At 44.9% G+C, this 23,434-nt stretch overlaps 1 protein-coding gene across 1 annotated transcript in view; it reads left to right on the top strand.

Annotated features, from left to right (window-relative positions):
* NCAPD3 (non-SMC condensin II complex subunit D3) overlaps positions 1–23,434 on the top strand; it is a 53,393-nt gene that overhangs the window by 12,866 nt on the left and 17,093 nt on the right. The window contains exons 10-22 of the mRNA XM_070952310.1: positions 635–718; positions 2,581–2,654; positions 6,260–6,394; positions 8,537–8,757; positions 11,573–11,764; positions 13,224–13,321; positions 14,114–14,229; positions 14,669–14,776; positions 15,514–15,628; positions 15,745–15,852; positions 16,956–17,194; positions 18,713–18,792; positions 23,029–23,166. Of these exons, the coding sequence (XP_070808411.1) occupies positions 635–718; positions 2,581–2,654; positions 6,260–6,394; positions 8,537–8,757; positions 11,573–11,764; positions 13,224–13,321; positions 14,114–14,229; positions 14,669–14,776; positions 15,514–15,628; positions 15,745–15,852; positions 16,956–17,194; positions 18,713–18,792; positions 23,029–23,166 (1,708 nt within the window). The remainder of the gene's footprint in view (positions 1–634; positions 719–2,580; positions 2,655–6,259; positions 6,395–8,536; positions 8,758–11,572; positions 11,765–13,223; positions 13,322–14,113; positions 14,230–14,668; positions 14,777–15,513; positions 15,629–15,744; positions 15,853–16,955; positions 17,195–18,712; positions 18,793–23,028; positions 23,167–23,434) is intronic.

The following is a 23,434-nucleotide window of genomic DNA, read 5'->3' as shown; positions in this document are numbered from 1 at the left end:
CTAGCCTGCTAAAAGACCAGCCACCGTGTGCTGTCCCATTCTTTCCTCAATGTTGAAGCCTGTTTGAAATATTTCCTGGTGGAAAGAGATCTCCAAAACAAAAAAAAAATCAGCTTCTTTGAGCAATTGGTTTGAAAAACCAAAACCCTGAAAACCTCCCCCTGGATTTTACGATCTTCAAGAGGGAGCCATTTTAGGATCGTTCGGCACCGTTAAATAACTTTTGGAAAAAATTAGGAACTCGGTTGAGTTGATCATCGTTCTGGGAGCATCCGTTAAGACTCCTCTGTTTCATTTAACCCACCCGTCAAATCTCCTTGAGTAAATATAGCATCGTTTGAAATAATGCGGCTGGTGGTGCAGTCAGTGCCCCCCCCCCGTTTCTTCTTTCTCTTCGCCAACTGTTTCCCACCTTTAATTCTTTCTCTTGAAGATGTGTCACAGTTTTGTCACTCTAGCAGCCGAATAACGCAACATCGGTTTCGTTTCTGAGGCTGCGGCGTCATATTTCTGCCTACACCTTTGAGAATTTTCCCCAGTTGGTTTAATCCCTGCCCACTCCTGTGAGTAATAAATCTGCTTGCCTCGATTCTCGGTTTTCTGTAATAACTTATTGAGGGGGCTTCTTTTAAAGGTCGTACCAGCCATCAGCTGAAGACATTCCCAACCTTCAAAACCATCGAAGTGACCCACGAACGGGACTCCACCGGGTTTGACGGTACGCCGGGTTTAAAAATGTGGTGTGTCTTTCCCTGTATTGTCTTTAAAGAAAGAGAGAAGAAGGGAGACGATAATTTTATGTGATGTTTTAACTTCGGTTTGAAGAAAGAATGTCAGAAGATGGAGGAAAGGGGAAAGGAGGAATTTAGGAAGAAAAGGACTGAAAAAGATGAGGGAATGTTGTCCCAAAGGTGCTTTTTTTCAAGAGGCAACTGGACTTTTGGGTTTTTCTTTGAAGATGTTTCACTTCCCATCCAAGAAGCTGCTTCAGCTCTGACTGGATGGTGGGGAATGGAAGGATTTATACTCCTTGAGTATAAAGGAGTATAAAGAAGTATAAAGCCTTCCATTCCCCACCATCCAGTCCGAGCGGAAGAAGTTTATTTATTAATTAATTTATTAATTCAATTTGTATGCCGCCCCTCTCCGAAGACTCAGGGCGATGAGTCTTCCTCGATGAGAGGCGAAACATCTTCAAAGAAAAACCAGAAACTCCAGTTGCCTCTTGAAAAAGCACCTTTGGGACAACCATGACCTGGATGACTGAGAATCTCCATAGACATGAGAGAATGTTGAAGAGCAGATCCAGATCTGGAGTTACATGAGTTGCCCAACATACCAAATTTGAAAAAAAATAAATAAATAAAAAGTAAATAAATAAAAAAAGCTGTAGGGTTGTTTTGGCCAAAGATTTGAATTATTAACTTATAAGGTAAAGGTAAAGGTTCCCCTCGCACATATGTGCTAGTCGTTCCCGACTCTAGGGTGCGGTGCTGATCTCCGTTTCAAAGCCAAAGAGCCAGCACTGTCCGAAGACGTCTGTGGTCATTCCTGACTTGACTACTGCAATGCTCTCTACATGGGGCTCCCCTTGAAGTGCACCCGGAAGCTCCAACTGGTCCAGAATGCGGCCGCACGAATAATTATGGGAGCAACATGGCGCTCACATGTAACACCTCTTCTACGCGAGCTGCACTGGCTTCTGGTGGCCTTCCGAGTGCGCTTCAAGGTGTTGGTTCTTACCTTTAAAGTACTCCATGGTTTAGGACCTGAGTACTTACGAGACCACCTGCTGCAACCAATAACCTCCCACCAACCAATACGCTCTCACAGAGTAGGCCTACTCATAGTACCATCATTAAAACAATGTCATCTAGTAGTTCCAAGGGAGAGAGCCTTCTCTGTGGGGGCACCTACTCTTTGGAACAAAATACCCCCTGGAATACGAATAATCCCAGATCTTCGCACTTTCCGACATGCCCTGAAGACCTTTCTGTTTCAACAAGCAGGGCTAGCATAAACATCTAAATTCTATGCCAAGGTCTTAGCAGATACACCAAGTTGGCTCAATTTATTATTTACTGTTTATAAAGTATATATATGAAATCTTAATCTGTTCACCGCCCTGAGTCCTTCGGGAGAAGGGCGGTATAGAAATTCAATAAATAAATGAATGAATAAATAAATAAATAAATAAATGTGGCCGGCATGACTAAATGCCAAAGGTGCATGGAACGCTGTTACCTTCCCACCAAAGGTGGTCCCTATTTTTCTACTTGCATTTTTTACGTGCTTTCGAACTGCTAGGTTGGCAGAAGCTGGGACAAGTCACGGGAGCTCACCCTGTTACGCAGCACACTAGGGATTTGAACTGCTGAACTGCCAACCTTTCAATCGACAAGCTCAGTGTCTTAGCCACTGAGCCATCATGTACCTTTTATTAATTTATAGACAGCTTCAAAAATTGGGTCCCAGGGCTGGAAATCGCCCACCCTGTCTTGAGTAAATGTTAAATGCTTCTGATGCTCAACTGAGCACATGGCAGTTTTGAGAAATCTCCCTATTTTCCCTATTCAACAGGAAAAGAAATCATGGCCATCCTGAGGCAGAGAGCTATAGACGAGAAGACTAATGTGAGGAAATCAGCCCTCCAGGTAGGCATCTCACCTCTTCTGCTCCTGTCTAGGCCGATCAAAACCTGCAAGAGGGTACAATTTTTCAATGGTTCCTTTTAACCAGCGGCCACTAACTGGTGGTCGGTGGACCTACTGGTGGTCCACGAGAAAATTTTGGTGGTCTGCTGAAAAATTATTTGCATTTTTTATATTGCACTAAATCAGGGGTCCTCAAACAACGGCCCCTGGGACAGATACATGCAATGAATGTTTGTGTTGCTGCAGAGAGTCTCCTCTTTTTTTTTGGGTAAATAACTTACCCATCTTATCCCGATGCTGCCAGTGCTAAGGATCAGCCTTCTGCAATGCCCAGACTGTTGTCTGTTTATTAAATTTATATCCCGCCTGGATTGCTTTCAAAATAACTCAAGGCAGTGAATACAGATAGTACTCCTTCTTCCTCTTCTTTCACCCTCCCTAACAGTAACCCTGTGAGGTGCGTTGGGCTGAGAGAGAGAGAGAAAGAAAGAGAGATTGGCCAAAGTCACCCAGCTTGGTTTCACGCCTAAGGCAGGACTAGAACTCCCAGTCTCCTGGTCTCTAGGTCAGCACCTTCACCACTGCCTTATTATAGTTACAATTTTTTATTAATTCGTGCCTAAGGCGGAACTAGAACTCCCAGTCTCCTGGTCTCTAGGCCAGCACCTTCAGCACTATGCCATTATAGCTACAATTTTTCAATTGATTCGTGCCTAAGGGTAGGACTAGAATTCACATTCTCCTGGTCTCTAGGCCAGTACCTTCGCCACTGCCCCATTATAGCTACAATTTTTCAATTGATTCGTGCCTAAGGGTGGGACTAGAACTCCCAGTCTCCTGGTCTCTAGGCCAGTACCTTCGCCACTGCCCCATTATAGCTACAATTTTTCAATTGATTCGTGCCTAAGGGTGGGACTAGAACTTCCAGTCTCCTGGTCTCTAGGCCAGTACCTTCGCCACTGCCCCATTATAGCTACAATTTTTCAATTGATTCGTGCCTAAGGGTGGGACTAGAATTCCCAGTCTCCTGGTCGCTAGGCCAGCACCTTCGCCACTGCCCTATTATAGCTACAATTTTTCAATTTATTCGTGCCTAAGGTTGGGACTAGAACTCCCAGTCTCCTGGTCTCTAGGCCAGCACCTTCGCCACTGCCCCATTATAGCTACAATTTTTCAATTGATTCATGCCTAAGGGTGGGACTAGAACTCCCAGTCTCCTGGTCTCTAGGCCAGCACCTTCGCCACTGCCCTATTATAGCTACAATTTTTCAATTTATTCGTGCCTAAGGTTGGGACTAGAACTCCCAGTCTCCTGGTCTCTAGGCCAGCACCTTCGCCACTGCCCCATTATAGCTACAATTTTTCAATTGATTCGTGCCTAAGGGTGGGACTAGAACTCCCAGTCTCCTGGTCTTTAGGCCAGCACCTTCGCCACTGCCCTATTATAGCTACAATTTTTCAATTTATTCGTGCCTAAGGTTGGGACTAGAACTCCCAGTCTCCTGGTCTCTAGGCCAGCACCTTCGCCACTGCCCCATTATAGCTACAATTTTTCAATTGATTCGTGCCTAAGGGTAGGACTAGAATTCACAGTCTCCTGGTCTCTAGGCCAGTACCTTCGCCATTGCCCCATTATAGCTACAATTTTTCAATTGATTCGTGCCTAAGAGTGGGACTAGAACTCCCAGTCTCCTGGTCTCTAGGCCAGTACCTTCGCCACTGCCCCATTATAGCTACAATTTTTCAATTGATTCGTGCCTAAGGGTGGGACTAGAACTCCCAGTCTCCTGGTCTCTAGGCCAGCACCTTCACCACTGCCTTATTATAGTTACAATTTTTTATTAATTTGTGCCTAAGGCGGTACTAGAACTCCCAGTCTCCTGGTCCCTAGGCCAGCACCTTCAACACTGCCCCATTATAGCTACAATTTTTCAATTGATTCCTGCCTAAGGGTGGGACTAGAACTCCCAGTCTCCTGGTCTCTAGGCCAGCACCTTCACCACTGCCCCATTATAGCTACAATTTTTCATTGATTTTACTAGCCCTATATCTCTTTGTACTCCCTTGGTCGACCAGTTGGAGGCCAAGTATCTCAGTTCGGTGTTTGTGACTCCACTCCCATTTTATTTTTTTAAACCCTTGCAGTATTCTGGCTTTGGCTGCCGTTGAGCAGAGTTTATGGTTAAGGTTTAAAGCCTGCTGTTCCATCACCTGCTAGAGAATAAATCTGGAATCTCTGCGAAATGCAGATGTTCATTACTGAAATTGCCACCATCCTTCTTCTCTCTGCCTCCTCTTCATTTACTCCGTAATTTGTAACTAAAGGTGTATAAATACATAACCGGCGTTCCTCGTGGGCCATATGTCTAAATCAGTCCAATTGTTCTCTTATCGATATCAAGAATTCCCCTCCCTGGAAGTGACAGTGAGTAAAAAACGATGGGTGGGCGGAGTGAAACGTGACCTTAACTTAGGCAAATACTGTCTCTCCTGCCCAGAGATTTATTACTCGGTAATGAAAGTCGTAAGCTTGAATAAATCACTTTTAAACATTTAAACCGTCCCGTGTTTAGAATATTTATAGGGGTATAATGAATTTGGATGGCGAGCTAATGAATGAGCACTCATCTGAATGCAAAGTGGCACAAAATCCTGGTTTCTCTGAATATTGTAGATTTCGCTAGTTTATTTTACGGCCTTGATGCAGCCCCTCCCCCACAATTGGCAAGAAAGAGAGGTGGCCATTATAAGGGCTATGGAATTATATATCAGCAAAAGCTTTGTTCCTCTTTTGATCATCAAATTTTACAACTCACTATATTGCCAATCTTTGGCAGTGCTTCTCTCTTTGTCTATGGAGATTCTCAGTCATCCAGGTCATGGTTGTCCCAAAGGCAGGGGTGAAATCCAGCAGGTTCTGGAGAACTGGTAGCGGAAATTTTGAGCATTTCGGGGAACTGGCAAATACCACTTCTGGCTGGCCCCAGAGTGGGGTGGGAATGGAGATTTTGCAATATCCTTCCCCCAGGAGTGGGAAGGGAATGGAGATTTTGCAGTATCCTTCCCCTGGAGTGGGGTGGGAATGGAGATTTTGCAATATCCTTCCCCAAAGCACCTTTGGGACAACCATGATCTGGATGACTGAGAATCTCTACAGACTTCCAACACTGGAAGATTTGAAGAAGAGATTGGATAGTCATTTATCTAAAACGATATAGGGTGTAATGATATCCTGAACTGTGGGACAGCAGGTTTCCTGAGCAGGGGGTTTCCTGAGCGGGGAGTTGGACTACAAGACCTCCTTACAGAAGTCCTTTCCAACATCTTCTGTTATTCATAGAACATATGTAAAGATGTCAATTTCTCTGGCTCAGATTTCCTATTGTCCGTATACCTCACATTCCATACAAAACGAGAACCAGATTTGAAAACAGCTTCCTATAGTTTGGTCTTTTGTTTGGTCTTCTGCTCTGAGTTGAATTCCAAGATCAGCTTTTTTTTTCAACTCTTTGGGTTTTTATCAAAAATGGCTACAGCTGAGGAAAACGTATCCTATTGATCCCTTTCCCATCTCTACCTCTTTCACTCTGTTGTTTGATGTCCAGGTGTTGACCAGCATTTTGAAGCACACCGTGGTCCCGTGCACCTCAGAAGACCTGTCCACCGTCCAGGATCGTTGTCGTGATCCGGCTATCTCCGTCAGGAAGTTAGCGCTGCAGTCTATTACAGAGCTCTTACAGGTAACGGGGTAACTTTTGACCCCTTCTTAGCCTTCCCTTCCCCCAAATCCTAGGACAGTGATGGCTAATCTTTTTGCCACCGCGTGCCAAAAGCGGGGATCGTGAGGGGGGGTGTCGCATGCACGCATGCCCACACCCATAATTCAATGCGCCATCCCCCCGCGCATGTGCACATGACCTCCTCCCCGCATTCACCCCGCTTATGGCATGCGATGGCATGGTGGGATTGGAAGGCCCATTTTTCGCCCTCCCCAGGCTCCAGAGACTTTCTAGGAGTCTGGGGAGGGTGAAAACAGCCTTCCCCACCCCCTTGGAGGCCCTCCGGAGGCTGGAAACAGCCCATTTCCTGACTTCCGTTGAGACCGGAAGGCCTGTTTTTCACTCTCCCCAGGCTCCAGAGGCTTTCTAGGAGTCTGGGGAGAATAAAAATGCCCCGCCTCCCCCCGGAGGCCTTCCGGAGGCAGGAAACAGCCCATTTCCCGACTTCCGGTGGACCCAGAAGGCCTGAAAATCAGCTGGCCAGCCCGTGTATGCATGCTGGAGCTGAGCTAGGGCAATGCTCAAGGATATGGCTCGCGTGCCATAGGTTCGCCATTACGGTCCTAGGAGATTATACTAAATCCTTGGAATTTGGGACCCAGGGCCCAAGGTGTTTGACAGAGCCCCACCACTGGCCCTGCCAGTGGCCAGTGGATCTGGCAGCAGATTCGGACAGTGAGGAGGTTGGGGAGGAACATGGGCCAGTCCTGGAGTCTGGGGAAGGCTCTGTGTCGGAGGCAGAGATGGGGCCAGAGACGTATGCCAGTTATCAGCTGCCTTTGGAGTCAGACATCAGTGAGGCAGATGAACAGCTGGAGCCTGTTCCCAATGTGCGCATGCGCAGAGTTGCCAGATGAAGGGAACAGCTAAAGAAGAAGGGTTGACTCAGGAGTAAGGCCACAGGTGGACGATGAAGGGCCCCTCCCAGAGGGAATAAAAGAGGAGCGAAAGGGGAGTGGAGTTTGCAGGAGACAATTAGTTCATTCCTGCATTCTTGCCAAGTATTGCGGCCACTCTCCAAGCCTGATAAAGGTCGGTAATTGTGAACTATCTTGAAAGAGGAGAAGGAGAGAAGAGAAGACTTTGCTGGAGAGGAATTCACTGTCAATAAAATAAAAGGGGTTTTTGTCCTGACGAGGACTTAGCTTCGTGGCTTGGGAAAGCTTAGTTCAAAACACTAGCTCTGTTGAAGGCCTCTTTAAGTTTCTTCAGCTACTGTGCGTTTTTTTTAAATTTTTTATGTCTTTTATTTTTAAACGTTCTTTTGAAGTTGCACCCTGCCCAAGGTCATAGATATGAGGTGGGCATTAACAGATTAATACAGTTGGAAGGGACCTTGTAGGTCATCAAGTCCAACTCTCTACTCAAGGCAGGAGACCTTATACCATCCCGATCAAATGAAGGAATTGATCCGTTAATCCATACTATTGCTGATCTCTGCTTCTAATGATTCTGGCTCCCAGAGATGTATGACTCAACACTGGTCTAAGAAGATACACTTCCTGCAGTAGTTTTTTTCTGTAGGCTTTTGGCCTCATCCAACATGGCTGCCAAGAAGATTCTAGAAAGAGTGCAGAGAAGAGCAACGAAGATGATTAGGGGACTGGAGGCTAAAACATATGAAGAACGGTTACAGGAACTGGACATCATGGCTAGTCTAGTGAAGAGAAGGACCAGGGAAGACATGATAGCAGTCTTCCAATATTTGAGGGGCTGCCACAGAGAAGGTCAAGCTATTTTCCAAAGCACCTGAAGGCTGACAAGGAGTAATGGATGGAAACTGACCAAGGAGAGATTCAACCGGGAAACAAGGAGAATTTTTCTGACAGTGAGAACAATCAACCCATGGAACAGAAGTTGCCTTCGGAGGTTGTGGGAGCTTCATCACTGGAGGATTTCAAGAAGAGACTGGATTGGGGTCTCCTGCTTGGGCTCGGGGTTGGGCTAGATGACCTACAAGGTCCCTTCCAGCTCTATTAAATCTCAGCACGATTCGCCACGTGCGAATAGGCGGGCCATATAAATTTCCAAAAATCAAAATAAAATAAACCCGATTGGCCAGCCGAGCTTTCTAACCAGCATCTCTTCTCCTTCTTCTTACAGTCACAACCGAAGAACCTTCTGATGCAGAAGGCCTGGCTCATGGGCGTCATCCCCGTCGTTATGGACTGCGAGACCTCTGTGCAGGAGAAAGTCCTAGAGTGCGTAGATCACCTCTTGCTCCAACAAATGAAGCCCTGCCATAAATTCACGCATCAAGACAAGGACCAAGTACTAGCTTGGGATCTCCTTACCTTGCTCACAAAAGAGAGTCAAGAGCTGAGGTAGGGTTTCTAACGTCTGGCTGAGCCCAGAACCCTCCCCCTCTAATCATAGGCACAATATCTCAAAGCTGCTATTTAAATATATATATATATATATTGATTTTCTATTAAATACATTTTTTAAAAATTTATTTTTTAATTTGATTTATATGCTGCCCTTCTCTGAAGACTCAGGGCGGCTTACAATGTGCTCAGCAATAGCCTTCATCCTTCAACTCGATTTAAATCAAATCCACCCTGATTCCATGGTCACTCTCTCTCTCTCTCCCTCCCTCCATCTCTCTCTCTCTCTCTCTCTCTCTTTCCTCGCTCCCTCCCTCCCTCCCTCTCTCTCTTTCTTTCTTCAGATTTTACAGAAAGCAAAATAAGGGATGAGGTGCCGTTTCTGGAATGACAGGAACATATGCTGAATTAAAAACAGCGTCTGTTTATTAGTCAATAGCGTGTAACAGCTTCTGAAATAGAACATGTTGTGTTAGGATGGCTGATACCATCAAACCAATCCTAATTTTGGCCCGTGGATGAGACACTTGGAATTTTTAAATTGCCTGGGAGGTTTTCTGAATCATTTCAATATTTTTCGCCCTATTTTGAGACAAGTGAAAATGTGTACGGGAGGAAGACAGGTTTTTTGGCACGGAGGAATAACGTTTTTGAAGTTTAAAGGGTCACATGGGTGACGCATGAGAAAGATGAAGGAACTAAATCCAGATATTGCTTAGTCATGAAAAAAAAAAAAGCATAGAAAATGTCTGACGTGCCAAAATTTAATTTCGGAGCCTCGGGTTTCAAAATCTGCTTTTTGTGAATCTTTCGGTTAATCTGATAAACAGATTGTATGAACGTTGCATATTACTTTGAAGAAGGCTCTGGTAATCTGTGTGAATAGAATAGAGTAGAATGGAATGGAGTGGAGTGGAATGGAATAGAATAGAATAGAATAGAATAGAATAGAATAGAATAGAATAGAATAGAATAGAATAGAATAGAATAGAATAGAATAGAATAGAATAGAATTCTTTACTGGCCAAGTGTGATTGAACACACAAGGAATTTGTCTTTGGTGCATACGCTCTCAGTGTACATAAAAAGAAAAGATACATTCGTCAAGAATCATAAGGTGCAACACTTAAGGATGGAATGGACCAGGGGTAAAATACTCCCGGTTTGGACCGGATCGCCCAATCCGGTAGCGATGGCAGTAGGTGGTTCGGAGAACCGGTAGCAAAAATCCCTGCCCGTCCCAGGTGAGCCGCGCAATCATCAAAGGCTTTTTTTAAAAAAAAATTTTAAAAAGCATTTTTTTTCTACAACCTCTTCGGCTGAAAAAAATGCTTTTAAAAGTTTTTTTAAAAAAGCCTCTGATGATCGCGCGGCTCAGCTGGGATCGTCAGAGGCTTTTAAAAGTTTTTTTTTTTTTTTTTACAACCTCTTCAGCCCAAGAGGTTGTAGAAAAAATGTTTTTAAAAGAAAAAAAAAGCTTCTGACGATCAGGCAACTCAGCTGGGATCGTCAGAGGCTTTTAAAAGCATTTTTTTTTTTTTACAATCTCTTCGGCTGATTTTAAAAGTAAAAAAGAAAAGTTGCCCATGCCCACCCAGTCACATTATCCCCCACCAAGCTATGCCCACAGAACCAGTAGTAACAAATTTTACATTTCACCACTGGAATGGACCCTTCTGTAGTTCTTTGCACCTTGGCCCAGAGAGATTAAAAACAGCTCCTGCCTTTGTTGTAAATTAAGCTAGACTCCTGTAGTTTGTGAACCCTAAACTTTGAATAGCATGCATTAGCAACAGCACTTAGGTTTATATACCACTTTGCAGTCCTCTATGAGCGGTTTTACAGAGACAGCCTCTTGCCTCCAACAATCTGGGTCCTCATTTTACCCACCTCAGAAGGATGGAAGGCTGAGTCAACCTTGAGCTGGTCAGGATCGAACTCCTGGCAATTGGCAGAATTAGCCTGCAGTGCTGCATTCTAACCACTGGGAAGGAAGGAAGGAAGGAAGGAAGGAAGGAAGGAAGGGAGGGAGGGAGGGAGGGAGGGAGGGAGGAAGGAAGGAAGGAAGGAAGGAAAATAGCAATAGCACTTAGATTTATATACCGCTTCACAGTGCTTTCCAGCCCCTTCTAAGAGGTTTACAGAGTCAACATATGGCCCCGCAACAATCTGGGTCCTCATTTTACCCACCTCAGAAGGATGGAAGACTGAGTCAACCTTGAGCTGGTCAGGATCGAACTCCTGGCAATTGGCAGAATTAGCCTGCAATGTTGCATTCTAACCACTGAAAAGGAAGGAAGGAAGGAAGGAAGGAAGGAAGGAAGGAAGGAAGGAAGGAAGGAAAATAGTAATAGCACTTAGATTTATATACCGCTTCACAGTGCTTTCCAGCCCCCTCTAAGTGATGTACAGAGTCAGCATATGGCCCCCCCAACAATCTGGGTCCTCATTTTACCTCGGAAGGATGGAAGGCTGAGTCAACCTTGAGCCCATCAGATTCGAAGGAACTTTGAGCTGCAGTACTACATTCTAACCACCAGGGCTCCTAGTTACATTCAATACATCCATCCTACATTAGGATTTATTAAAATAAGCTAGCTTCATTAATCAAACTCTTTTCATGCATCTTAGTTAAAAGAAAAGGTGGCAGTTTTTCTGGACAAAACGAACAGCAAGCTAATGGAGTTTGGCTTTCTGGCAATGGTGAAATTCAGTGACCGTGGCATCCACCGAATGCAAAAGGCCCTTATGATTGATTGTTCTCTCTCTCTCTCTCTCTCTCTCTCTCTCTCTCTCTCTCTCTCTCTCTCAGCCGCTATTTAAGCAAAGCTTTCCACATTTTGGCTCAGAAGAACAAATTCTCCTCTTCGTTCATTAACGGCGTCATTTCCCATACCGAAACCGAGCGTGCCGCGGCTGCTTGGATGTTATTGGCAAAAGTGGCTGGTTCTTCACCCAAGTTGGACTATTCCAAAATCATTGATGCCTGGGACAGCATCAGCAGGTGAGTGAAAATTCCCACGAAAGCGGGAGTGAGCATATGGCTGGAGTTAAATATGGCAATCAAGTGCTTCCTCTGGTTTTGGCCTAACACACAGGGCTCCAAACCTAGAGACTGTCAACCCTGAAGCTGACCTGACCGAGGTCATTTTGAGGCTTTAGTGTTGCCACGCTGGAGCTGAGGGATAGGGAGAGGGGGAATAGAGATAGCTGGGGTTTTATTGTTGTGGCCCGTCAGTGGCCTGTGCAGTTAGTAGCTGATTCTGACAGCGAGGAGGCTGGTGTGGTGCTGCGCCAGCAGCCTGTGCAGCTGGCGCTCGAGCCAGACAATGAGGAGGCTGGAGAAGATGTGGTGCCAGAGGCGGGGATTCAGCCAGGGCCTTCAGAATCTCCAGAAGCTCCCATAAGTGAAGAGGAAGAGAAGGAGGAGCCTCTTCTCGACGCACGGGCATGCAGAGCTGTTAAAAGGCAGGAGTGGCTCCTCAGGAGGAGGTCTCAAGTGTAAGGCTTGGGGCTAATTGGCCACTCCCCTAGCCTATTTAAGGAAGGACGACGACTGAGGCAATTTGCAGGAAACAACTTCGTTCATATTCCTTTGCGTCTTGATTCCAGAAACGTTTGATTCGGCTCTTGTTTCTCGTCAGTTTTCCTGCAAATTGCTTCTGGGCATTCTGAAACCACAGTAAGATTACAGTTATCTGAAATACTGTGCCTCAGAATTGAGTTATTATTCTTTGGATTCTTGTCGGCTATTAATGAAGTTAAATTAACAGCCTTTCTTCAGAAAAGACTGATTTAAACTGTACTTGTGTTCGAACAACTACTAAGAAAGCTCATTAGTAGTCCTTAATTAGTAAACTAAGGTTTGTACGGATTTTGTGTGCGCTGCGTTCTTTGGGGTCCGTAGCTGGGGCAGAACATTTATAGCCAAAACAAAAGACTTTCTCCTGGGAACCAAGGACATTCCCACAGGTGGTTGGAGAGAGGAGGAGTGAAGTTACAAGGCAACCAGACGATGCCTTGATTGGACCATGTGACTGATTGTTTGGGGAAGGAGGAAAACTTTTACTTTTAATTGGGTGAAAACTGCGGGAACATTCAGAGTCGGTTTTCACCAGCCTGTGCCAATATGATATATCCAATAAAACTATTCTTTGAGGAATCTACCTGCCTCGGAGTTCTGTTTGCTATGGGTGTATTACTTGGAACCCTGACAGCGACTTTAAGACTTGTGGACTTCAACTCCCAGAATTCCTCACCCTGGCTGAAGAATTCTGGGAGTTGAAGTCCACAAGTCTTAAAAGTTGCCAAATTTGGGGACCCCTGGCCTAGCATGTTGACCCCAGCCCTTGGTTTACGGCCCAGAGTCAAATGAGCCACGGCACAACATATGAATCTAGTTGCTTTCATTCATTCATGAGAAGTGGGATCATTCATCATTTCATTCTTCTCCATTGTTCCAGACAGCCCGAAGCCAACCTGGAGACCATGGTGCACATCCTCAGCGTGATTGGAAGTGTTGCCAGACACCTGCCTAGCAGCACCCAGAGCAGGCTAATGAGTGAGAACTCACTAAACAGTCATTTGGGAGGGTACTTTTTCTTGTGGTTTGCGGAGCTGGCAGCAGTCGGACAGTGAGGAGGCTGGGGAGGAACATGGGCCAGTCCTGGAGTCTGGGGAAGGTTCGGACGAGGGCTCTGCATCGGAGGCAGAGAGGGGGCCAGGGCCATCTGGTAGTTATGTGCTGCCTCCGGAGCCTCTGGAATCTGACATCAGCGAGGCAGAAGTACAGTGTGAGCCTGTTCCCAGTGTCCGCATGCGCAGAGTTGCCAGAAGGCAAGAACAATTAAGGAGAAAAAGGGTGACTCAGGAGTAAGGCTTGGAGTTGATTGGCCCCTCCCATAAGGAGCAAACGGACATGAGCCTTTGCAGGAAGCAATTAGTTCATATAGTCAATTCAAGCTCAGAAGTCCGTTTGACTCTGTGCTAAATTTGGCCTTGCAAAACTAATTGGCAATTAGGTCTCTGGCAGCGTTTCAAGGGAGATAAAGGTGGGTTGCTTATCAACATTACCCTGAACGACTGTGTCAACTCGAGCAGACATCTGTCGGAAACTTCCCAGACTGTTTGTGAATCGTTACGGGCTGTGAATGACCATAATTCACAGCCGTCTCAACAAAAGAGGTTTTTTGGAGACTAAAATTGTGATTTATGCTTTCTTGGGAAGCTTAGGTCAGAACCCTTTTCTGGAAGCAACGGTCTCTCTTATGCAATCTTCTTTGTGATGAGGGGGAAGGGCTGTCTATGCCCCCCAACACCCATTTGCTCAGGGGGGGTTGGCCTTCTTTTGCAGATGATCTCAAATGTTGGCTGCAGGACTTCCGGTGTCCTTTGGAGGCGATCAGCTCAACTATCGAAACTCTGCAGAAGCTTAGCCAGGCCGTCACAGATGCCCCAAAGGAGATGCAGGTGAGACTCGCCGAGTCTTCTTCAAAAACTGTGGATTTTCTGTCCCAAAGGTGCTTTTTTTTTCAGGAGGCAACTGGGACTTCCTTGTTTTTTTTCTTTTGAAGACGTTTCGCTTCTCATCCAAGAAGCTTCTTCAGCTCTGACAGGATAGTGGGGAATGGAAGGATTTATTCTGTCTGTATCCTTACGATTTATATTGATTGTTTCCTAGTATGATTTGATTGCTTATTTGTACCCTTTGACTATCATTAAGTGTTGTACCTTATGATTCTTGACGAATGTATCTTTTCTTTTTATGTACACTGAGAGCGTATGCACCAAAGAGAAATTCCTTGTGTGTCCAATCACACTTGGCCAATACAGAATTGTAATCTAATCTAATCTAATCTAATCTAATCTAAAAATTTACTGAAATTCCATCCATGTCATGTTTGAACAGGAGCTGCTGAACAACATGTGTGGAGATCTTTTACCGACCTGTGAGCAATACATCTCAAAAATAGTCCTCAAAGAATTTGGCACGGAACAGCTGCAAGAGGACGTCTTGGTAAATAAAATTAGCGGGGTTGTGAGTGGTTAAACTCTGAATATCAAATTTGGGGGTTCAGCCAGCCCACCGGAGGAAGCCTTAATAAAAGATTGGTCAAGGCAACCCCTTCTTTCCATTTTTTTTAAAAAATTTGATTTATATGCCACCCTTCTCCGGAGACTCAGGGCGGCTTACAATGCGTTAAGCAATAGCCTTCATCCTTTTGTATATTTATACAAAGTTAGCTTATTGCCCCCACAAACTGGGTCCTCAATTTACCTACCTTAGAAAGGATGGAAGGCTGAGTCAACCTTGAGCCTTGGCGAGATTCGAACCTGCAGTAATTGCAGGCAGCTGGTCTTAATAACCAGCTTAATAACAGGGTGCCTTAGACCACTGTACTACCAAGGCTCTTTAGCTAGACTTTCACCGAATCATCATCATCATCATCATCATCATTTAATGATCCTATAATCCCTTACGGGATGGAGTCTGGGCAATTGAATGGAGCTAGCAGAGTGTTTTAATGGCCGGATGCCTTTCCTGTTGTAAATGCAGAGTTTTGTTTATCAGTTACATTCTCAGTATGCCCTGAGAGAGAAATATCTGCCTCTACCGAACTCACAGCCTCTTGATTGGGAGGCAAGAGCTCTACCTCTAAGCCACCGCACCACTCTTAAGACTTTCACCAAATCGTATTTTACTACCCATTGTAGGATTCTCTTTACAATTGATGGCTTTGTTTCGTTTGGCAGGTGAGGCACCTCTTCACCTTGGGTGAGATTGCGCAGCTCTGTCCAGCCAAAGTGGACAAACGCGTCTTCTTGTTGATCCAGTCCCTCTTGGCTAGTCCTGACAACATGGAACAGTGTAAGCTCTTCCTCCTCCTCCTCCTCTTTCGGATGACCACCTTGCAGAGGGCGTGGCCTGCCTCCTATCCCCAAAAGTCCTTTCTTTATTGTGTGTGTGTGTGTGTTGTCTTCTAGTGTCCAGTCCTCCGGAGAATGAGGACCTCCCGGCGTCTCAACCGTTGTCGCAATTCCAAGGTTCCGTGATGCCTTCTACAGTCAGAGCACATGCCTTCATTACTCTGGGTAGGACACCTAGGCATTTGGGGGGGGGGGGCAGGAAGGGGGTGGGAGAGGGGAGAAGGCTTGCCATATGCCCTCTTTTCTTTTCTCTTAACGCCCACTGACATAGCGTGTTTGCATACCTTAAAATTGTATCCTCTGGGTTTCCATTTCATCTGAGTCCATGATGAAATGAAGATAACAGACAGCAAGACAATCACAGAATATATATTCTGTGTTTGGCCTTCTCTTCTCTTCTCTTCTTTTCTTTCCTCTTCTCTCCTTTCCCCTCCCCTTTTCTCTCCCATATCCTCTCCTTTACTCTCCCGCCCGCTCCCCTCCCCTCCTCTCTCCTCTCCCCCATCCTCTCCTCTCCCCTCTCCTGCATCCTATCCTATCCTCCACTCTCCTTCTCCTCTCCCTTTCCCTCTCCTCCCCTCCCCTCTCCTCCTCCTTCCCCTCTCCCTCTCCTCTCCTTTCAAAATTAGTTGAATTAATTTATTAATTTGTTTATTTATTTATTTGTTTGTTTATTTATTTATTTATTATTATTATTTATTTATTTATTTATTTATTTATTTATTTATTTATTTATTACATGTATTTATATGCCGCCATTCTCCCGAAGGACTCAGGCCAGCGAACACAAGTTAAGAAACAAGTACAATAAAATCCCATTTTAATCCAAGTAATTAATTAATAGTAAATAATAAAATGATTTCTTATCCCTCCCAAAATATGAAATAATAGTCTCCGGTGAGTTCCTATGGCATTTTAGGCATGAAAGCTTGCTAGATGACTTTGGGCCAGTCACCAGGAGACTGGGAATTCTAGTCCCACCTTACACGTGGCAGGTGTGCTGGGTAACTTGGGGCAAATTGCTTAACGCATTGTAAGCCGCCCTGAGTCTCCGGAGAAGGGCGGCATATAAATCAAATTAAAAAAAAAAAAAAAATCACCAGGAGACCGCGAGTTTTAATCCCGCCTTAGGCATAATAGCCAGCTGTATTAAAAGTTAAAAAAAAAAAAAAAAAAGAGCTGGCCACGCCCACCCAGTCACATTACCACCGCCCCTAAGCCACGCCCACAGAACCGGTAGTAACAAATTTTACATTTCACCCCTGCAGGAAAGCTATGCCTGCAGCACGAGGACCTGGCGAAGAAGTGCATCGCGGCCTTGGCTCGCGAGCTGGAGGTGTCCAAGGACGTGGCCATCCGCAACAATGTGGTGATTGTGATGTGCGACCTCTGCGTCCGCTACACCACCATGGTGGACAGGTATATTCCCGACATTGCCATCTGCCTGAAGGATCCGGAGCCATTCATACGGAAACAGACGCTCATCCTCCTTACGAATCTCTTGCAGGTGAGGGGAAAGCAGAATGTCGGAATTTAAGCTTCTTCATTGTCTAGATTGGGCGTGCTCAGCTTTCAGGAAAATGTAGCACAGGGTGTTGAATTCATATTTTGTTGTTGTTAGTTGCAAAGTCGTGTCCGACCCATCGCGACCCCATGGACAACGTTCCTCCAGGCCTTCCTGTCCTCTACCATCCTCTGGAGTCCATTTAAGCTCATGCCGACTGCTTCAGTGACTCCATCCAGCCACCTCGTTCTCTGCCGTCCCCTTCTTCTTTTGCCCTCAATCGTTCCCAGCAGGTTCTTCTCCAGTGAGTCCTTCCTTCTCATTAGGTGGCCAAAGTATTTGAGTTTCCTCTTCATCATAATCAAAGTTAATACCACTTTATAATGCTTTGGTAAGACCTTATTTGGAATACTGCATCCAGTTTTGGTCTCCATGATAAAAAAAAAAAAAGATATTCAGCCTCTAGAAAAAGTGCAGAGAAGAGCAACAAAGATGATTAGGGGACTGGAGGCTAAAACATAGGAAGAACGGTTGCAGGAATTGGGTATGTCTCAGTGGTGAAATCCAAATTTTTTTACGATCGGTTCTGTGGGCGTGGCTTGGTGGGCGTGGTGTGGCTTGGTGGGCGTGGCTTGATAGGCATGGCAGGGGAAGGATACTGCAAAATCCCCATTCCCTCCCCACTCCTGGGGGAAGGATATTGCAAAATCAACATTCCCACCCCACTCTGGGGCCAGCCAGAGATGCTATCTGCCGGTTCTCTGAAGTACTCAAAATTTCTGCTACTGGTTCTCGTTGGCTGCTTTAGTGACTCCATCCAGCCACCTCGTTCTCTGCCGTCCCCTTCTTCTTTTGCCCTCAATCGTTCCCAGCATCTTCTCCAATGAGTCCTTCCTTCTCATTAGGTGGCCAAAGTTTTTGAGTTTCCTCTTTAGGATCTGGCCTTCTAAAGAGCAGTCAAGGTTGATCTCCTCTAGGACTGACCGGTTTGATCGCCTTGCAGTCCAAGGGACTCGCAGGAGTCTTCTCCAGCACCAGAGTTCAAAGGCCTCCATTCTTTGGCGCTCAGCCTTCCTTATGGTCCAACTTTCCCAGCCATACATTGCAACTGGGAAAACCATAGCCTTGGCTATACACACTTTTGTTGGCAGGGTGATGCCTCTGCCTTTTTTGTATGCTGTCTAGATTTGCCATAGCTTTCCTCCCCAGGAGCAAGCGTCTTTTAATTTCTGCTTCTGCTTTCACCTTTCAGCCCCAATCACAGGGTGCTACATTTTCATTAGGAACAAAAACCTGGAATTCACCTTTCCTAGCATGGACTCAGGACAAGCGTCCAGTTAATTCAAAGATGCCATCTTTGAAAACCTAAAAAAAGCTTCTGAAAAGGGGAAGATGCAGGGAGGGTTTGGGAAAACGTTTATGGCTTTGAGCAAATGTACATATATATATATATTGTAGGGAAGACAATATCCATCTTTTCTACCCAAAGGGCTAATTGTTGTGCTGTTTTGGTTTGATTAGGAAGAATTTGTGAAATGGAAAGGCTCTCTCTTCTTCAGGTTCGTCAGCGTTCTGGTGGATCCCAATCCAGAAATTGCCAGGTAAGGAAGGTCTTTTGGGAAGTTGGTAGGGTTCGAAACTTGGTGGTGTCTCCATTCCTTCTGAAAATCTGGCAGAAGGTTCCAGCTAAGCCTTTTGTCCTTCAGGCGGTTTTTAGAAATATAGATCTTCAGTTTCTTCTTTCTTTCTTTCTTTCTTTCTTTCTTTCTTTCTTTCTTTCTTTCTTTCTTTCTTTCTTTCTTTCCTCCCTTCCTCCCTCCCTCCCTCCCATCTTTCTTTCCTTCCTTTCTTCCTCCTTCCCTCCCTCCTTTCTTTCTTTCTTTCTTTCTTTCTTTCTTTCTTTCTTTCTTTCTTTCTTTCCTCCCTCCCTCCCTCCCTCCCATCTTTCTTTCTTTACTTCCTTCCTTCCTCCTTCCCTCCCTTCTTCTCTTTCTTTCTTTCCTTCCTCCCTCCCTCCCTTCCATCTTTCTTTCCTTCCTTCCTTCCTCCTTCCCTCCCTCCTTTCTTTCTTTCTTTCTTTCCTTCCTTCCTTCCTTCCTTCCTTCCTCCCTCCCTCCCTCCCTCCCTCCCTCCCATCTTTCTTTCCTTCCTTCCTTCCTTCCTTCCTTCCTTCCTTCCTCCTTTCCTCCCTCCCTCCGATCTTTCTTTCTTTCTTTCTTTCTTTCTTTCTTTCTTTCTTTCTTTCTTTCTTTCTTTCTTTCTTTCTTTCTTTCTTTCTCTTAAGTCTTGCATGTATTAGGGTGCTAGAGAAAGCAGACATTATCTTATTAAATCAAGTCAAATATCTATTACAGTCATAAACCAGATAACTCTCCTTCCTTCCTCCCTCCCTCCGTCCCTCTCCTTCTCTCAGCTCCCACATCCTATCCTCTCCTGCATCCTCTCCTCTCCCCTCCTCTCCTCTCCTCTTCCACAAGAATTCTTAAGCCCTCTTCTCTAGAGTGATTAGTGAGACTGGGAACATCTTTCAAGAAACAAACAATTTTTAAAAACGCTGACGATACAGGGAGCCAACTATTTTTTCCTTTCTCCACAGTATCTGAATTTAGGATGATATTATCCCATATCTTTCCAGCAGGGGGAAGTACAGCCTTATATCGTTCGCCTTCGCTTGGCTGAAATCTAGTTTAGATTGCTGGTGTTTGATTAAAAAGCAGGAGGTGTTGATACCCGCTGTTTTATTTATGCTCGGGATAGTTCTTTAAACAAACACTTGGCAACTGTACTTGTAGGGCTTTTCAGTCCATTGTGTAAACTTGCATCAAAGTACAGTAAAAATAACAATGGTTCCAGAGTCTGTGTGGGATTCTGTGTACAGAAAGAGGAGGAGAATGCATTTTCTACCATGGCACATGCCCCTATTTTTAAAGGAATCCCCAAGTATGAAGAACGGTTGCAGGAACTGGGCATGGCTAGTCTAGTGAAGAGAAGCACCAGGGGAGACATGATAGCAGTCTTCCAATATCAGGGGCTTCCACAAAGAGGAGGGGGTCAAGCTATTCTCCAAAGCACCTGAAGGCCAGAGAAGAAATAATGGATGGAAAGTGATCAAGGAGACATTCAACCTGGAAATAAGGAGAAATTTCCTGACAGTGAGAACAATCAACCAATGGAACAGAAGTTGCCTTTGGAAGTTGTGGGAGCTTCATCACTGGAAGCTTTCAAGAAGAGACTGGACTGCCCTTTGTCAGAAATTGTGTAGGGTCTCCTGCTTCAGCAGGGGGTTGGACTAGATGACCTACAAGGTCCCTTCCAACTCTGTTAATCTGTAAACTGTAACGTCAACGGGGGAAAACCAGTTTCACTTAACAACCCTATGACTAACTTAACAAAATGCAGCAAATCACTTTCAATCATTGCAAGGAAGGTCGTAAAATGGGGCAAAGCTCACTTAACAAATGTCTCGGTTAGCGACAGAAACGCGGGGCTCAATTGTGGTTGTAAGTCGAGGACTGCCTGTATGAACCTTTCGCCCAATAAGATTTAATTTTCCAACTTCCCTACTTCCCTTTTGTGTTCCCTCTTGCAGTTTCACCCTCCTCACTTCAAAAGTCTTGTTTATATACAGTAGTGGCCAAAATTGTGGAAAACCTTTTGGGAAAAAGTGTATTTTTGAGGTTTGATGGCTAATAGCACCATTTTTTATTTTTTATTTTGAGTTTCAAGATAATCCTATTCCACTGCTGGAATGGCCTGGGAATAGCCCAGACCTTCTTAACCCAATTGAAAATCTATGGAACCAACTAAAGAAACTTGTTAGTCAGAAGCAACCCAGCAAGAAAACCCAGTTCATAGAAGCAATCATTCCATCTTGGTTTCACATGATAGCAGCTGCAGAACTCAAAGACTTGGTTCACTCCATGGGAAGACGTTGTAAGGCCGTCATTCATGCTAAAGGTTACCCAACTAAGTATGAACTGATATGGTGATCATTTTTGTATATCTCGTTTTTTCTACGTGTTTCACTTTTCTTCTTTATACTGTAACTGCTATTCTAATAGCAAATCCTTCATAAAGGTTATTGCATTACATTCTTGATTAAATTATCTTTCCACTGATATATAATTTTATGGTACTACTCCAAAAAAAAAAAAAAAAAAGTGGTGTTATTAGCTAGTTTTAGAAAATACACGTTTCCCAAAAGGTTTCCACAATTTTGGCCGCTATTGTAATTAAATTAAATCTGTAGCCATGAACGTCTCCTCTGAGGAACTATATGTAAAAACTACCCAGCTGAGAATGGGAATATTGTTCAATAAAAGTCCACACATCGGGCTGGGAACAGGGGAAAAAAAATATTCATTTTCTTTCTCTTTAAAAAAACAACAACAAAATCCTAAATATTGAGGTTCTGAGATCAGACTCAAGGCAAGTAGACTCGGTTCTTAATAAGATTTAGTTATCGTGAGTGACTAGTTAATTACCTCAAACATTGTAATTACTGACGGTGTTTACTGTTCTATGGAGTTATTTCTCCCTTTAATTATGCTGGATTATAATTAGAAGGAAAATTGTAGGATGAGCCCTCAAAGCTTTTGCTAAAGAGTTCAGGGTAAGGGAAGGGCACCGAAACAGGCTGCCTGGATTTTAAGAATATTTTAAGCAAGGCGATTCACTGGAGGAGATTTTCCGAACTGGGAGAGGAGAGATCTCGGGTTTCAACACAGCTCTGATTTATGGTTGCTTTGGTGTCATGCCACTGCCCTCCCCCCCCCCCCCTTAGCATTGTGCCAGCATCCTTAATGTAGAGAAGAGTCCGCAGCTCTTATTTATTTATTTATTTATTACATGTATTTATACCGGAATACCGCCAATAGCCTCTCACCGGCCGGTACGCTCTCACAGAGAGGGTCTCCTCAGGGTGCCGTCGGCCAAGCAATGTCGGCTGGCGACCCCCAGGGGGAGAGCCTTCTCTGTGGCGGCACCTGCCCTCTGGAACGACCTACCGCCAGAGATACGCACGATACCAGACCTCCGGACTTTTCGTCGGGCCCTGAAAACCCACTTATTTCATCTAGCCGGGCTGGCTTGACCCCATCCTTGCGGTTTTAAATTTGAAATTGGTTTTAACTGGGTTATTTTAAATTGATGGCCAACATTATTTAATGTTTTTTAAACTGCTTTTAAATTTTATATGTTGTGTTTCACCGTGGCTGTTCACCGCCCTGAGTCCTGTTGGAGAAGGGTGGTATACAAATTAAATAAAATATATAAATGAATGAATAAATATGCCGCCATTCTCCCGAAGGACTCAGGGCGGCAAACACAAGTTAAGAAACAAGTACAATAAAATCCCATTTTAAACCAAATAACTAATTAATAGTAAATAATAAAACCCGGAATCGGAGTCAGCCTGTTTGTTTGAAGAGCCAAGTCTTCAGGTCCCGACGGAAGGAACGGAGATCAGGAGCTAAGATAAGTATCTTAGTTGATACTTCATGGGAAAAATTAAGCGGCTGCTACTCTAGCAGACCGTGTTAAAAAAAAACAACAACAATCAGGATTTCGCATCCAAAGGTCCAGTAATATTGGATTCCCTGAGTGATAGTGGATTCCAGAGGTGGGTTTCAGCAGGTTCTGACCCATTCTGGAGAACCGGTAGTGGAAATTTTGAGTAGTTCGGAGAACCGGCAAATACCACCTCTGACTGACCCCGCCCCCATCTATTCTCTGCCTCCTGAATCCCGGTTGATCGGGAGGAAATGGGGATTTTGCAGGAACCCGGACAGGTGTTTTCTTCAGTGCTGTCATTTTCTTGGCCCTTCTTCCCTCTCCAGCTTTGTCAGGTTCTGCTTGGTGCATCTCCTCCTCAAAAGGAATCCGGTCATGTTTTCTCAGCACTTCATCGAATGCATCTTCCATTTCAACGGCTACGAGAGGCACGAGAAGTACAACAAGTTCCTCCAGAGCGAAAGGTCGGTGAATATTGTTTATTTGCATCCTGCCTTGCTTTCTTTTTACAAATAACTCAAGGTGGCGAACCTACTTTCCTCTTCCTATTTTCCCCACAACGACAACTCTTGTGAGGTGGGTTGGGCCAAAGTCAACCAGTTGACTTTCCTGGCTGTGGCGGGACTAGAACTCACAGGCTCCTGGTGATTGGTTCAAAGTCACCCAGTTGGCTTTCATAGCTAAGGCAGGACTAGAACTCACAGTCTCCTGGTGATTGTCTCAAAGTCACCC

This window comes from Pituophis catenifer, unplaced genomic scaffold, assembly GCF_029215685.1.
Source record: "Pituophis catenifer annectens isolate HBS135680 unplaced genomic scaffold, rPitCat1.0.hap2 SCAF_12, whole genome shotgun sequence".
NCBI classification, from domain to species: domain Eukaryota; kingdom Metazoa; phylum Chordata; class Lepidosauria; order Squamata; family Colubridae; genus Pituophis; species Pituophis catenifer.
Note: the sequence above shows the minus strand (reverse complement) of the source record. Positions and strands in the feature narration are given on the sequence as shown.